Source organism: Pelobates fuscus, chromosome 5 (genome assembly GCF_036172605.1).
Source record: "Pelobates fuscus isolate aPelFus1 chromosome 5, aPelFus1.pri, whole genome shotgun sequence".
Taxonomy (NCBI): Eukaryota; Metazoa; Chordata; class Amphibia; order Anura; family Pelobatidae; genus Pelobates; species Pelobates fuscus.
The window spans coordinates 325,036,123-325,048,817 of NC_086321.1; the positions used below are offsets into that span (position 1 = coordinate 325,036,123).

At 44.1% G+C, this 12,695-nt stretch overlaps 1 protein-coding gene across 16 annotated transcripts in view; it reads left to right on the top strand.

The window, feature by feature from the left end:
- The window catches only part of LOC134611593 (immunoglobulin lambda-1 light chain-like), a 565,493-nt gene that overhangs the window by 405,399 nt on the left and 147,399 nt on the right, over positions 1 to 12,695 (top strand). The window contains exons 1-2 of one of the 16 annotated variants that reach the window (XM_063455618.1): positions 2,513 to 2,602; positions 2,691 to 3,019. The exons of the other annotated variants lie outside the window; for them this stretch is intronic. Coding sequence (XP_063311688.1) covers positions 2,554 to 2,602; positions 2,691 to 3,019 — 378 coding nt within the window. The 5' untranslated portion in view covers positions 2,513 to 2,553. Of the gene's footprint in view, positions 1 to 2,512; positions 2,603 to 2,690; positions 3,020 to 12,695 lie in introns of those variants that run through there. 16 annotated transcript variants of the gene reach the window in all.

A 12,695-nucleotide genomic window follows, 5' to 3' on the forward strand; every position in this document is an offset into this window, starting at 1 on the left:
ATGTTTTCAGCTGCAGGGTTAAAACTAGAGGGACCTGGCACCCATACCACTTCATTGAGCTGAAGTGGTCTGGGTGCCTATAGTGGTCCTTTAAATATGACAAATATCAATTTTAGCCAGAAAGTTGTGTGGACATCTTGCAGTTGTGCAACTAAAATGCTTGTTATAGCTATCACCTCTGCATACTCTAAAACTGCATCTGCCAAACTTTCCCTTTCCCATTAGGTGTTATAACTATTTTGTCATCTTCCTGCTCGATGGGCAATCCATGCCTATAACATCTCAACTATTTGCAGTTCTTTATAGATAAAATTGCCCGAAGCCTAAGACGGGGCTAGAGAAGAAGATGGCAGTGTTGAGAAGAGATGGGTTCAAGTATGCATAGATATATAATGAAAACATTTCAAGAAACTCTGTCTCCCTGCTTTATGAAATGCTCATAAAGACTGTTGGAATTTCACTGAAATTCCATGTCAATCAAAAGATATCATAAGACAAAGCAAGGACACTTTGTCTAATGTATTGTTCCTATGCTTGACAAAAAAACAGAGCTACCTTTTGTCAAACCTTGTCAATTCCTCAGTCGTCACTAGTGACAGCTAAGAGGAAAAGGTTCTTTCAATGTAGGATATAGCAGCCTTTCAGGATCTCTGGAAGGCTAGTGGAGAAAATGTATATGGGATCCAGAATCCTTCACAGTCTCTATCCACTCATCTCTCCCTAATTAATGAGCAGCAGGAAAATTGTCAGGCTGCTGACTTTTAGAAAGAAGAAATTTATTTTGCTTACATTGCTGAGGGCAAGCCATCAGTTAAACTTATCAGAGAAAACAGATATTGTGTTTATCAAGTTATTTTGTTTGGAATAGTTAGTATCTCTAAATGTTTAGTTAGTGCCTTAAAAAAAGCTAAGCTTCTGTTAGTAGTATTTTTGAATTGTTTGTGATTTAAAGCCGAGTTTGGCATTTGTTTATTTATTAAACAAAACTGTTCCTTTCTGCAATGTCAAGTCTGTGGCTGTATATTCCCTTAGAGAGGACTGTGTTGTTTTGGCTGGAAACAGGTATCTCATGTGGTTGTTGTATCACAAATCATGCCATAAAAAGCACATGCAAAATAATAACACAATATTGTCTTGTGCAAAATATTGGCAAAAATAGTGCAACTGTTGCGATTGTGAGGAGCCTAAAGGAGATTGGCTCACATCATCTGGGCTTCTGTGCCTTTAAGGCAGCACATCACCTGATCTCACAAACATGATATCACACACTCTCCGAAAGAATAAAAAATTACAAAATTCTTTAGTGCACTATGTTGGTTAACATATATATGCAAATATTGCACAAGACTAGAAACCATCTGTGTGCATTTCTCTTGGACATTATATTGAGGCTTGAGAATAGCATTGAGGCAAGAATTAGACAGGAATGTGAGTACTGAGCCCATGTTGGAGATAAAGTAAAAATTATAAATACATTTTAAAAATTTAAAAATTATATTATCACATATGATATATTATGATATAATTGAATTCTAACTGTATTTTTCTATTAATATTTGTATATTTATGATATATATATATATATAAGGGTACTGTTTTACTTAGCAGACGGAACACAAATATGAGTGTTTTAAAACAGTAAAATGAATCACAACGATGATATCATCAGCGAAAGTGCAGTTTTTGTGTAATAAATACAAAACAACAAATATGAATGCTAACTTTGGCCAGGGTTTGTGACTAAGTGGCTACTAAGAAAGATGGAGATACCCCGTTTTGAATACCATGGGTTGTCTATATTGTCTATATTTGAACCTGTAACTTCCCAAAACACAATAAAATCTGTACCTAGGGGGTACTGTTATACTTGTGAGACATCTCTGATGTATACTATTGCAGTAAAGTTATTAATGATACATTTATTAATTTCTCACACTTTTTTTTTAGTTATTAGGTTTATTAGGTTTCATGAGTAAATATTTAAATGTGAAATGTAATCCATGTTTCTACTAAACAAAATGATATTATATATAATTAGTGTGGGTGCACTTAATATGAAAGAGGTGAATTACGGTTGAACAGACATCTAGCGCAAATTTTAGGGTTTGTTTTTATTTTGTTTTATTTTATTGCTAATCTCTGCAACATATTTTTTCCTTGTGCTTCTAGATCAATGCTTCAGGTATTACAGCTGGAGAGTGGATTTAATCTGTTTATAGATTGCCTGAGAACTAAAATATTAGTTGTTGGACATGGATTCATGGTGCATTCATAATCTCACCAAATGTGCGTTAGAAATAAAGTTTGATAAAAATAGAAATAAAGTCTGATACAAATTAGAAACTATTTTATGCACACGTTAAAGTATAATAGATCACTGGTATAACGTATGTCATCGTTTTTAAATCCTCTGCATTGTATATTATTTGCATTATGGGGAAGTGCTATCAGAGGACTGCTAACACTCCATATTTTGTGTATATATATATAAATGGTTTGCATCATAGTTTATCATAATCCTGACAGGAACGCACTTGAGTATTTCCTCTTAAAATGAGTTTGTCACAGACTTTGTTATGCTGCACTTCACTCTTGATTTTAGGTGAGTTAAAGAAAAACACATTTCAGATATAGTATGAATTTATTATTTTATACATTTAATCCATTTTGTTCCATTTTGTATTTAACAGGAGTACAATCACAAACGCCAGTAATGAGCCCACAGATTGGATACATAAGATCTGGAGAAAGCTTTACTTTTACATGCAATGTGGGTGTTAAGGATGGTGGATGGACAGTTTTCCTCAAACAAACAATTGGAGAGAACCCTAAATTCATTTTAATTAACAGTGAGTCGCACACATCTCCCTCCTATGGACCTGGGATGTCCTCAACCCATTACTCTTCTAGAATAATCAGTGCTGGCACTCAGTATGAACTAATTATACATAGCACAGGCCCTGCAGACATGGCTCTCTATCACTGTGTTAAATGGTATACACGTGAACAGGACATATTCCACTGTGTTACAATGCCTGTCAAAAACATTCATTCCACTCCAGTAAACAAAAACATGAAAGCACAAGAACCATGAACCAAGGACTAACTGGTAATACAAAAACTCTCCCTATTTAGAATCATTGGTAAATGTCAAATATTTTCGTTAGATATAATTGTGTTTAACTCTTTGACTGCTGTAGGTGCCTCCTGTTTTAGATTCCAGGATTCTCTTCAGGAATTAGAGTAGAAAACAGTGACTATGGCTAACAGTCTACCTCTGATTACAGTTGGGGCAGGGGGGAGAGGGGGAGGGTGCTGCAGAGGCAGCATGCTCTTTACCAACCAGCAATAGGGTACCAGCAATCATTGTCGATAGATCCACAAACTACTAATACATGCACATCCTATAGATGCTAAAACACCAAGTGGCAAAGCCCGTGCCTTGCTGAAAATAGAGATGAATAGCTTGAACATGGTGGATCAATGTCACGCAGGATCAATGCTAAAATATAGCTTTAAGGAATCTGTGGCAGCAACATTGGTTATAACATTCAATTATTACAATGAGGATGGTAATCTTCAACATATAACAAGATTTTGGAAGAGGCCATGCAATTTATCTTTCCATGTGAAGTAGGCACAGAATTCTAAGGAAATCCTATGCATTTTATTCTGCCTTTTACTATTATTGCTTTTATTGCTTTGCAGGTTTTACCATATTTTATCAGTATGATTGCACCAACATTTTTGTACTGTTCATTTAACTGTTCATTCATGTGGTGCATTTATTCACTGTATTTCGTTATGTGGTACATTTATTCACACTATTTTATATTCATTTTATTTTTCATTGGCATAAGGCTAAGTCTGATGATACTTTTCAGTATATCAGACACATAGCCTTCTCTCCATTTCGCCGATCACATTTCCCTGTGATCCGACGTTTTATCTGTTTCCTTGACGACAGCTGCAGCTTTGTGCCAGCCGTCGGCTTCATTGTTTATCCAGGTCTCCATGACGACGGCCGCAGCTACACGCGAGCCGTCGTCATACCATAGTGTGTTCCTATTCGTCAGACGCCGGCCGCAATTGTATGCGAGCCGACGTCTAATTCTAACCTCCTTACACAGACGCCGGCAGCTGCGCAGTGCTTGCCGACGTCTATACACTACAAGCCCCAGAACCCCTTGCGGCCGCCTGCCGGTCACATGACCGCATTACAAAATTTATTTTTACATTATTTAACCTTCGTTTTTTTAATATCTATGTTTTATAAGGCTCATAGAGCTTATTGTAATGTATGTTGTATACAATCAGTTTATTTTAATATGTTATGTTATTACTGCACATTATTTGGATTTTGATTGGCTATTCCTAATTTTGGGCGCCAATTTTAATTATTTGAATTGCCATTTAAACTCTCCCTTGCCAGGTATCAGGTTCTCTTTCCATATTGATAAAGCCGTATTGGCGAAACGCGTTTGTGGAATTTTATTGTGTATTTTATTATATTAAAGATTATTTGGTTACTTTTTTTATTGGTACCATCTATCTTTTTAAATACACTGAACACTGTTTTTTACCTGTTTTTTACCTGGCATCATCCTGGACCCCAAGTAATCCCAAGGTGGGGATAATACCACCAGTGTTATTATCAAGGAGCAGTTGGTCTGCTCCATTCTTGTGAGTATTATTTTTATTTCTATTTTATCCGTGGATTTTACCCAGTGAGCACTATTTGTTGTCTCCTTTCTCTTACATTTGATTCCTGAATACATCACTGACGGAGGAATCTCCCCTATATCCCATAAGCGGGGATTGTACCGCTGCACGCCTTTCAAACTAGAGCGAGTTACAGCTCCTACACATGTGAGTTCTATACCAGCTTTTAGACTGTTGTATCTCTTTATCAGACGTATTGCACCATTTTTTGTTCTCTATTTTCCCTATATTCGAGTGAATCCCTAAGAAGGAGGAGAAAGAGGATATCCGCTCCGGACCAACATCTACAGATTCTGCGTCTCCTACTGGACCTGCTCCAGATAAGACTTTCTTTCCTTTTTTTTACTTGGACTATTTATACATTGACTTTTTGTGGCGCAGCCCTTCCCCCTATTTCCTGTATCCGCTATCTGTTTAAGGGTTTTTTGAGAGATTCCCTTATAGGGTTGCTGCCTTTTGGGTATTTAGCGCTTACTCTTATTTCTGTTTTTTTACAGAATTCTAAGGTGCCATTTGCTCCCCAACCACAAAAAATTGCGAAAAACAAATAAAGTGAGTTTGACTGGATATTGCAGACATTAAACATCTCTCTCTCTCTCTCTCTCTCTCTCTCTCTATATATATATATATATATATATATATATATATATATATATAGAGTGATCCATGTTTGCAGGTAGCACGGTCCTCTAGGGTAAACAACAGGCACAGTCCTTGTAATTGCATATACTCCAGGCACTTTGTTTGTAAATCCACACAGGAGACAGCAGTAAATGAAAACATAAATATAACACAAATCCCTATAAACAAAAACCTAGCTCGTCTGAGCACTAACTAACATTAGGTTCCCTATCTCTCAGGGGTTAAACTAGAACAAAATTATTGGTTTCACCAACCTAGTGTCTTAGTCCGCTCTCAGCACTCCAGTGCTCCAAGCCAGTCTTGACTGCTTCCCTTTCTGCACTCCCAGTGCTCCAAACCAGCCTTGACTGCTTTTCTTTTGCACTCCCAGTGCTCCAAGCCAGCCTTAACTGCTTCCCTTTCTGCACTCCCAGTGCCTAGTCTCCTTGACTCTCTCTCTGGAGAGAACAGCCTCTCTCCTACCTGCTTCCTGGGAGGAAGCCAGCAATCCCCCCTGTACCTGCCTAGCAGGTATTGGTTTATTCCCACTGCTACCGCTGATTATCTGCAGCTGAGCAGTGGGTTGGAGACAGTCCAAAAAACCCTGGCCTGGATCTATGTCTCCCAGGAAAACCACTAAAAATGTGGAGTGGAGCATTGGCCCACCCTTCTCTCCAAATGCTCCACCCCAGGGGCCCATAACTAAACCTAGCTTTGTGTTGTGCAACACACAAACTACATATACTCCCACTGGGGTTAAATGGCCTTTCTGCCTTCACTTTATCACAATACATATATATATATATATATATATATATATTTATATATATATATTTGTGTTAGGGGCAAAAAGACCGTATATGGAGTAAGAGATAAGTATAAGAGTAGTTAAAATATAAGGGCAAGTTGGTTGTGGTGTGCCGGATCCGACGATGACGTAGGGCCTTTAAATAAAAAGAGGGCCCATCCAAGAGTAAAGAGAGGAGAAAAGGGGAGAAGAAAAAAAATGGATATGTTGAGTAGTGGAAGTGGAGGGAGGGTCATGCAAATCGCTAGACCACAGACGGTGTGGATTAAGGTAAGGGAAAATAAGTAGGGAAAATACATGCCCCTCCCACAATTGATACTTGTGTTAGAGGCAAAAAGACTGTATATGGAATGAGGTAAGTATAAGAGATATGTATGTATGTGTTGTGTTTGAACTGAGTGTATGCAGCTTTGTAAATGCATGCAGGATCAAAGATACTGGTAGAAGTGGTTAGGTTAAAGGGATATAAAGTTTATAGATAGTTAATTTCAGAGTTAAATTACTTAGGGCAATAATAAGAGTATTAAAAGCTTGAGAGGAGTTGTGGTATAAGTTGCTGCAAGAGACGTCCAAGACAGTTATGAGGGGACAGGTCATGTCATATACAACCTCAATTAGGAGGCAGCAAAATTTTGGTACTCTAGAAAAAGAACTCAAACATTCCTACACACAACCTAGATAACCCTACTACTAACATAAAAAAAACTCTACCTAGATGCTAAACACACCCTGATGACGTTTATTGCTAACCATGCACAATCAAAAGTTGACTTCCACATGCAGCACTTCTTTAAATGGGATTTAAAGTATGGGGGACTGCAGTCATGCATGGCCAATCCTAGAACTAAATTTAAACAGGCAAATTCACTCACCTCCCCTGAGGGTAACAGGGGCACTTATCACAATGCTATTAACAAGCTTTTCTATGACTACTTTCGAACACTTTCTTTTGCCCCAGGAGACAATCATGTCCAGTGTATCTCTTTTTTGAAAAGCAACCACCTTCCTCACATAGGTGATGATTCTAGGGTTTTTTTTGTGTGAAAATATCATGGAAGAGGAAATACACACAGCAATTGCATCCCTTAAAAAGGGGAAGGCACTGGGTCCCGACAGCTACACGGCTTAGTATTATAAAATATTAGAACTGCAAATTAACCCCATGCTCAGGGCCTTATTTAACCAGATATACCTAGAAGGACTGCCTGTAGATACCCTAAATTAGGCCCATACAATACTCTTTGCAAAATCCATAGCCTAGGGACGTGGAGTACATGGCATCTTATCAGCACATCTTTCTGCTTAAAGAAGACCTCAAGCAGCAGTGGTGGGGATCTTGCTTGGCCTCCAGTGGCCGTTAAACATTGTGAAGTACAAATGGCCAAAACGCTGTAATTGATATTCAGTTATAAATTTTTTCAACCGTAGGGTAATAGCTAGAGTTGAGTGAACCTGAACTGTAAAGTTCGGGTTCGTACCGAACAATACGTTTTATGGACCCCGGACCCGAACACGGACATATCACTGTAAGTTCGGGTTGGAGTTCGGTGTTCGGCGATTTAATGGCGCGCTTTCCAATGCTGCAGGGCAGCCAATCAACAAGCGTTTGACTTGTGTGCCCTTATAAGCCATCACAGCCATGCCTACTAGTGGCATGGCTGTGATTGGCCAGTGCAGCATGTGACCCAGCCTTAATATATAAGCTGGAGTCGCGTAGCGCCGCACGCACATGAGCTCTTATTAGTGTAGGGAGAGGGTGCTGCAGCTGTGAAGGACAGCTTAGAAAATAATTCTGCAAACTAGTACATTAGTGGGGTGCCCTTCATATCTGAGAGTCAAATAGAAGCTTCAAATACCGCGGTTACATCGGAGTTTTAAAAAGTAAAAATTTTTTCGTGCTAAATAGTACATTAGTGAGATAGTACATTAGTGGGGTGCACTTCATATCTGAGAGTCAAATAGAATCGTCAAATACTGCTGTCACATTGCAGTTTTAAAACGTTAAACTTAAAACTTGTACTTTTTAGCACCCAAACATTTTTTATTAGTGGGGTGCACTTCATATCTGAGAGTCAAATAGAAGAGTCAAATACTGCGGTCACATTGCAGTTTTAAAACTTAAAACTTAAAACTTGTACTTTTCAGCACCCAAAAAATTGTATTAGTGGGGTGCACTTCATATCTGAGAGTCAAATAGAAGAGTCAAATACTGCTGTCACATTGCAGTTTTAAAACTTAACATTTTTTGGGTGCTAAACTGCTAAATAGTACATTTTGGGGCCTGCACTTCATATCTGAGAGTCAAATAGAAGCGTCAAATAGTGCGCTTACTGCGCAGTTGTAAACATTCTAATTGTTTTGCTGCTAATCTGCTAAATAGTCAATTTTGGGGCCTGCGGTGCAATTCATATCTGAGAGTCAAATAGAAGTGTCTAATAGTGTGCTTACAGCGCAGTGGTAAACATTTTTATTTTCTGGGTGCTAATCTGCTAAATAGTACATTTTGGGGCCTGCTCTTCATATCTGAGAGTCAAATAGAAGCGTCTAATAGTGCGCTTACAGCGCAGTGGTAAACATTCTAATTGTTTTGCTGCTAATCTGCTAAATAGTACATTTGCGGCCTGCGGTGCACTTCATATCTGAGAGTCAAATAGAAGCGTCAAATAGTGCGCTTACTGCGCAGTGGTAAACATTCTAATTGTTTTGCTGCTAATCTGCTGCTTACATTGGAGTTTTAAAAAGTCATTTTTTTTTTATTTTTTTTTTGGTGCTAAATAGTATATTTGGGGTGTGCACTTCATATCTGAGAGTCAAATAGAAGCGCCAAATAGTGCACTTACTGCGCAGTTGTAAACATTCTAATTGTTTTGCTGCTTGTGGTGGTTTAAATTCAGCAGACAGCAATGTTTTCTCTCAGGTATGAAGACAAGGAATGGACACAGCAGAAATACGAGCTCGGAGGGCAGTACTCCGTCACACAAGTGTATGACAAAATACTGCTCCTAATTTTAATGGAGAAAACACAGATCTTATAACAGAATTCTGTACACATCCAAAAGGGGTTGTCTTTACATAATACAGTCATGTCCTGTCAATTGCATCTTCAAAGAACTTAAAGCACATTTGGCATTAGCTGGTCAAAAGCTGTTACTTGATTACACAAACACTTCCCAATAGTCATAAAGGCAAGGTGTTAACAGCAGGTGCAGACTGACCACTCGGGCACATCGGTCATGGACCGAGGGCCCGAGGCAGTCAGGGGCCCGGCTGCACAGCCATGCTCCAGCTGGAGAGATCAGAGATCAGAGATCTCTCCAACTGGAATGGCAAAAAAAAAAAAATAATTTCCTTTAATAGGTTGCTGGGGCCCCTGATGCAGCGCAGGGCCCCAACAACCTACCGCTCTGTAAATCCCCGCCCCTTACCCTTACATGAGACCTGGCAGCTTCACCAGCTCTCTGCCAGGTCTCCTTCTCCCTATCCCGTGCGGCTCTGTGTGATGGGAGAGGCGGGGCCAGGAAGTGACCTCACTTCCTGTACTCTCCTCTCACACAGAGCCCGATCAGCAGGGGAAGGAGCAGCAGCCAGGGAGACCAGAGGGAGCAGAAAGACAGGTAGGAACTACTTACCCCCCTTACCTCCCCCCCACTGTGTCACTACTCACCCTCCCTTACCTCCCCCCACTGTGTCACTACTCACCCTCCCTTACCCCCCCCACTGTGTCACTACTCACCCTCCCTCTCTCTGTTAATGTGTCATCCCCCTCCCACTGTCACTGTCACCCCCCTCCCACTGTCACCCCCCTCCCTCTGTCACTGTCACCACCCTCTCTCTGTCACTGTCACCCCCCTCCCTCTGTCACTGCCACCACCCTCTCTCTGTCACTGTCACCCCCCTCCCTCTGTCACTGCCACCACCCTCCATCTGTCACTGTCACCCCCTCCCTCTGTCACTGTCACCCCCTCCCTCTGTCACTGTCACCCCCTCCCTCTGTCACTGTCACCCCCTCCCTCTGTCACCCCCTCCCTCTGTCACTGTCACCACCCTCTCTCTGTCACTGTCACCCCCTCCCTCTGTCTCTGTCACCACCCTCCCTCTGTCATTTTCACCCCCTCCCTCTGTCGCTGTCACCCCCTCCCTCTGTCACTGCCACCTCCTCCCTCTGTCACTGTCACCCCCTCCCTCTGTCATTTTCACCCCCCTACATCTGTCCCTGTCACCACCCTCCCACTGTCACCCCCTCCCTCTGTCACTGTCACCCCCCTCCCACTGTCACCCCCCTCTCTCTGTCAATGTGTTACCCCCTCCCACTGTCACTGTCACCCCCTCCCTCTGTCACTGTCACCCCCTCCCTCTGTCACTGTCACCCCCTCCCTCTGTCACTGTTACCCCCCTCCCTCTGTAACTGTCACCCCCTCCCACTATCACCCCCTCCCTCTGTCACTGTCACCACCCTCTCTCTGTCACTGTCACCACCCTGCCTCTTTCACTGCCACCCCCTCCCTCTGTCACTGTCACCCCCCTCCCACTATAACCACCCTCCCTCTGTCACTGTCACCACCCTCTCTCTGTCACTGTCACCACCCTCCCTCTGTCACTGTCCCCCCCTCCCTCTGTCTCTGTCACCACCCTCTCTCTGTAACTGTCACCACCCTCCCTCTGTCACTGTCACCCCCCTCCCTCTGTCACTTTCACCCCCTCCCTCTGTCACTTTCACCCCCTCCCTCTGTCACTGTCACCCCCCTCCCTCTGTCACTGTCACCCCCTCCCTCTGTCACTGTCACCCCCCTCCCTCTGTCACTGTCACCCCCTCCCTCTGTCATTGTCACCCCCCTCCCTCTGTCACTGCCACCACCCTCCATCTGTCACTGTCACCCCCTCCCTCTGTCACTGTCACCACCCTCCCTCTGTCACTGTCACCACCCTCTCTCTGTCACTGTCACCACCCTCCATCTGTCACTGTCACCCCCTCCCTCTGTCACTTTCACCCCCCATCCCTCTGTCACTGTCACCCCCTCCCTCTGTCACTATCACCACCCTCCCTCTGTCACTAGTCACCCCCTCCCTCTGTCACTAGTCACCCCCTCCCTCTGTCAATGTGTCACCGCCTGTCACTCTTACCCCCTCTCTCTGTCAATGTGTCTGTCACCCCCTCCCTCTGCCACTAGTCACCCCCCTCCCTCTGTCAATGTGTCACCCCCTCCCTCTGTCACTGTCACCCCCTCTCTGTCACTGTCACCCCTCCCTCCCTCTGTCACTAGTCACCCCCCACTCTGTCACTAGTCACCCCCTCCCTCTGTCACTAGTCATCCCCTCCCTCTGTCACTAGTCACCCCTCCCTCCCTCTGTCACTGTGGCACCCCTCCCTCTGTCACTAGTCACCCCCTCCCTCTGTCACTGTCACCCCCTCCCTCTGTCACTGTCACCAACCTCTCTTTGTCACTGTCACCCCCCTCGCTCGGTCACTAGTCACCCCCTTCCTCTGTCACTAGTCACCCCCGCCCTCTGTCAATGTGTCACCCCCTCCCCCTGTCACCCCCCTCCCTCTGTCAATGTGTCTGCCACCCCTCCCTTTGCCACTAGTCACGCCCTCCCTCTGCCACTAGTCACCCCCTCCCTCTGTCAATGTGTCACCCCCTCCCTCTGTCAATGTGTCACCCCCTCCCTCTGTCACTGTCACCCCCTCCCTCTGTCACTGTCACCCCCTCCCTCTGTCACTGTCACCCCCTCCCTCTGTCACTAGTCAACCCCTCTCTCTGCCACTGTCACCCCTCCCTCCCTCTGTCACCCCCCACCCTCCCTCTGTCACTAGTCACCCCCCACTGTGTCACTACTCACCCCCTTTCTCTGTCACTAGTCACCCCCTCCCTCTGTCACTAGTCACCCCTCCCTCCCTCTGTCACTTTGTCACCCCCTCCCTCTGTCACTAATCACCCCCACCCTCCCTCTGTCACTGTGTCACTAGTCACCCCTCCCTGTGTCACTAGTCACCCCCTCCCTGTGTCACTAGTCACCCCTTCCCTCTGTCACTGTGTCACCCCCACCCTCCCTCTCTCACTAGTCACCCCCTCCCTCTGTCACTAGTCAGCCCTCCCTCTGTCACTAGTCACCCCCTCCCTCTGTCACTGTCACCCCTCCCTCTGTCAATTGTCACCCCCTCCCTCTGTCACTAGTCACCCCTCCCTCTGTCACGGTGTCACCCCCTCCCTCTGTCACTAGTCACCCCCTCCCTCTGTAACTAGTCACCCCTTCTCTCTGTCACCCCTCCCTCCCTCTGTCACTAGTCACCCCCTCCCTCTATCACTAGTCACCCGTCACTGTGTCACCCCCCTCCCTCACTGCCACTAGTCACCCCTCCCTCTGTCACTAGTCAACCCCTCCCTCCGTCACTGTGTCACTAATCACTCCCTGTGTCACTGTGTCACCCCCACCCTCCCTCTGTCACTGTGTCACTAGTCACCCCTCCCTGTGTCACCCCTCCCTCTGTCATTGTGTCACCCCATCCCTCTGTAATTGTGTTACCCCCTCCCTCTGTCATTAGTCA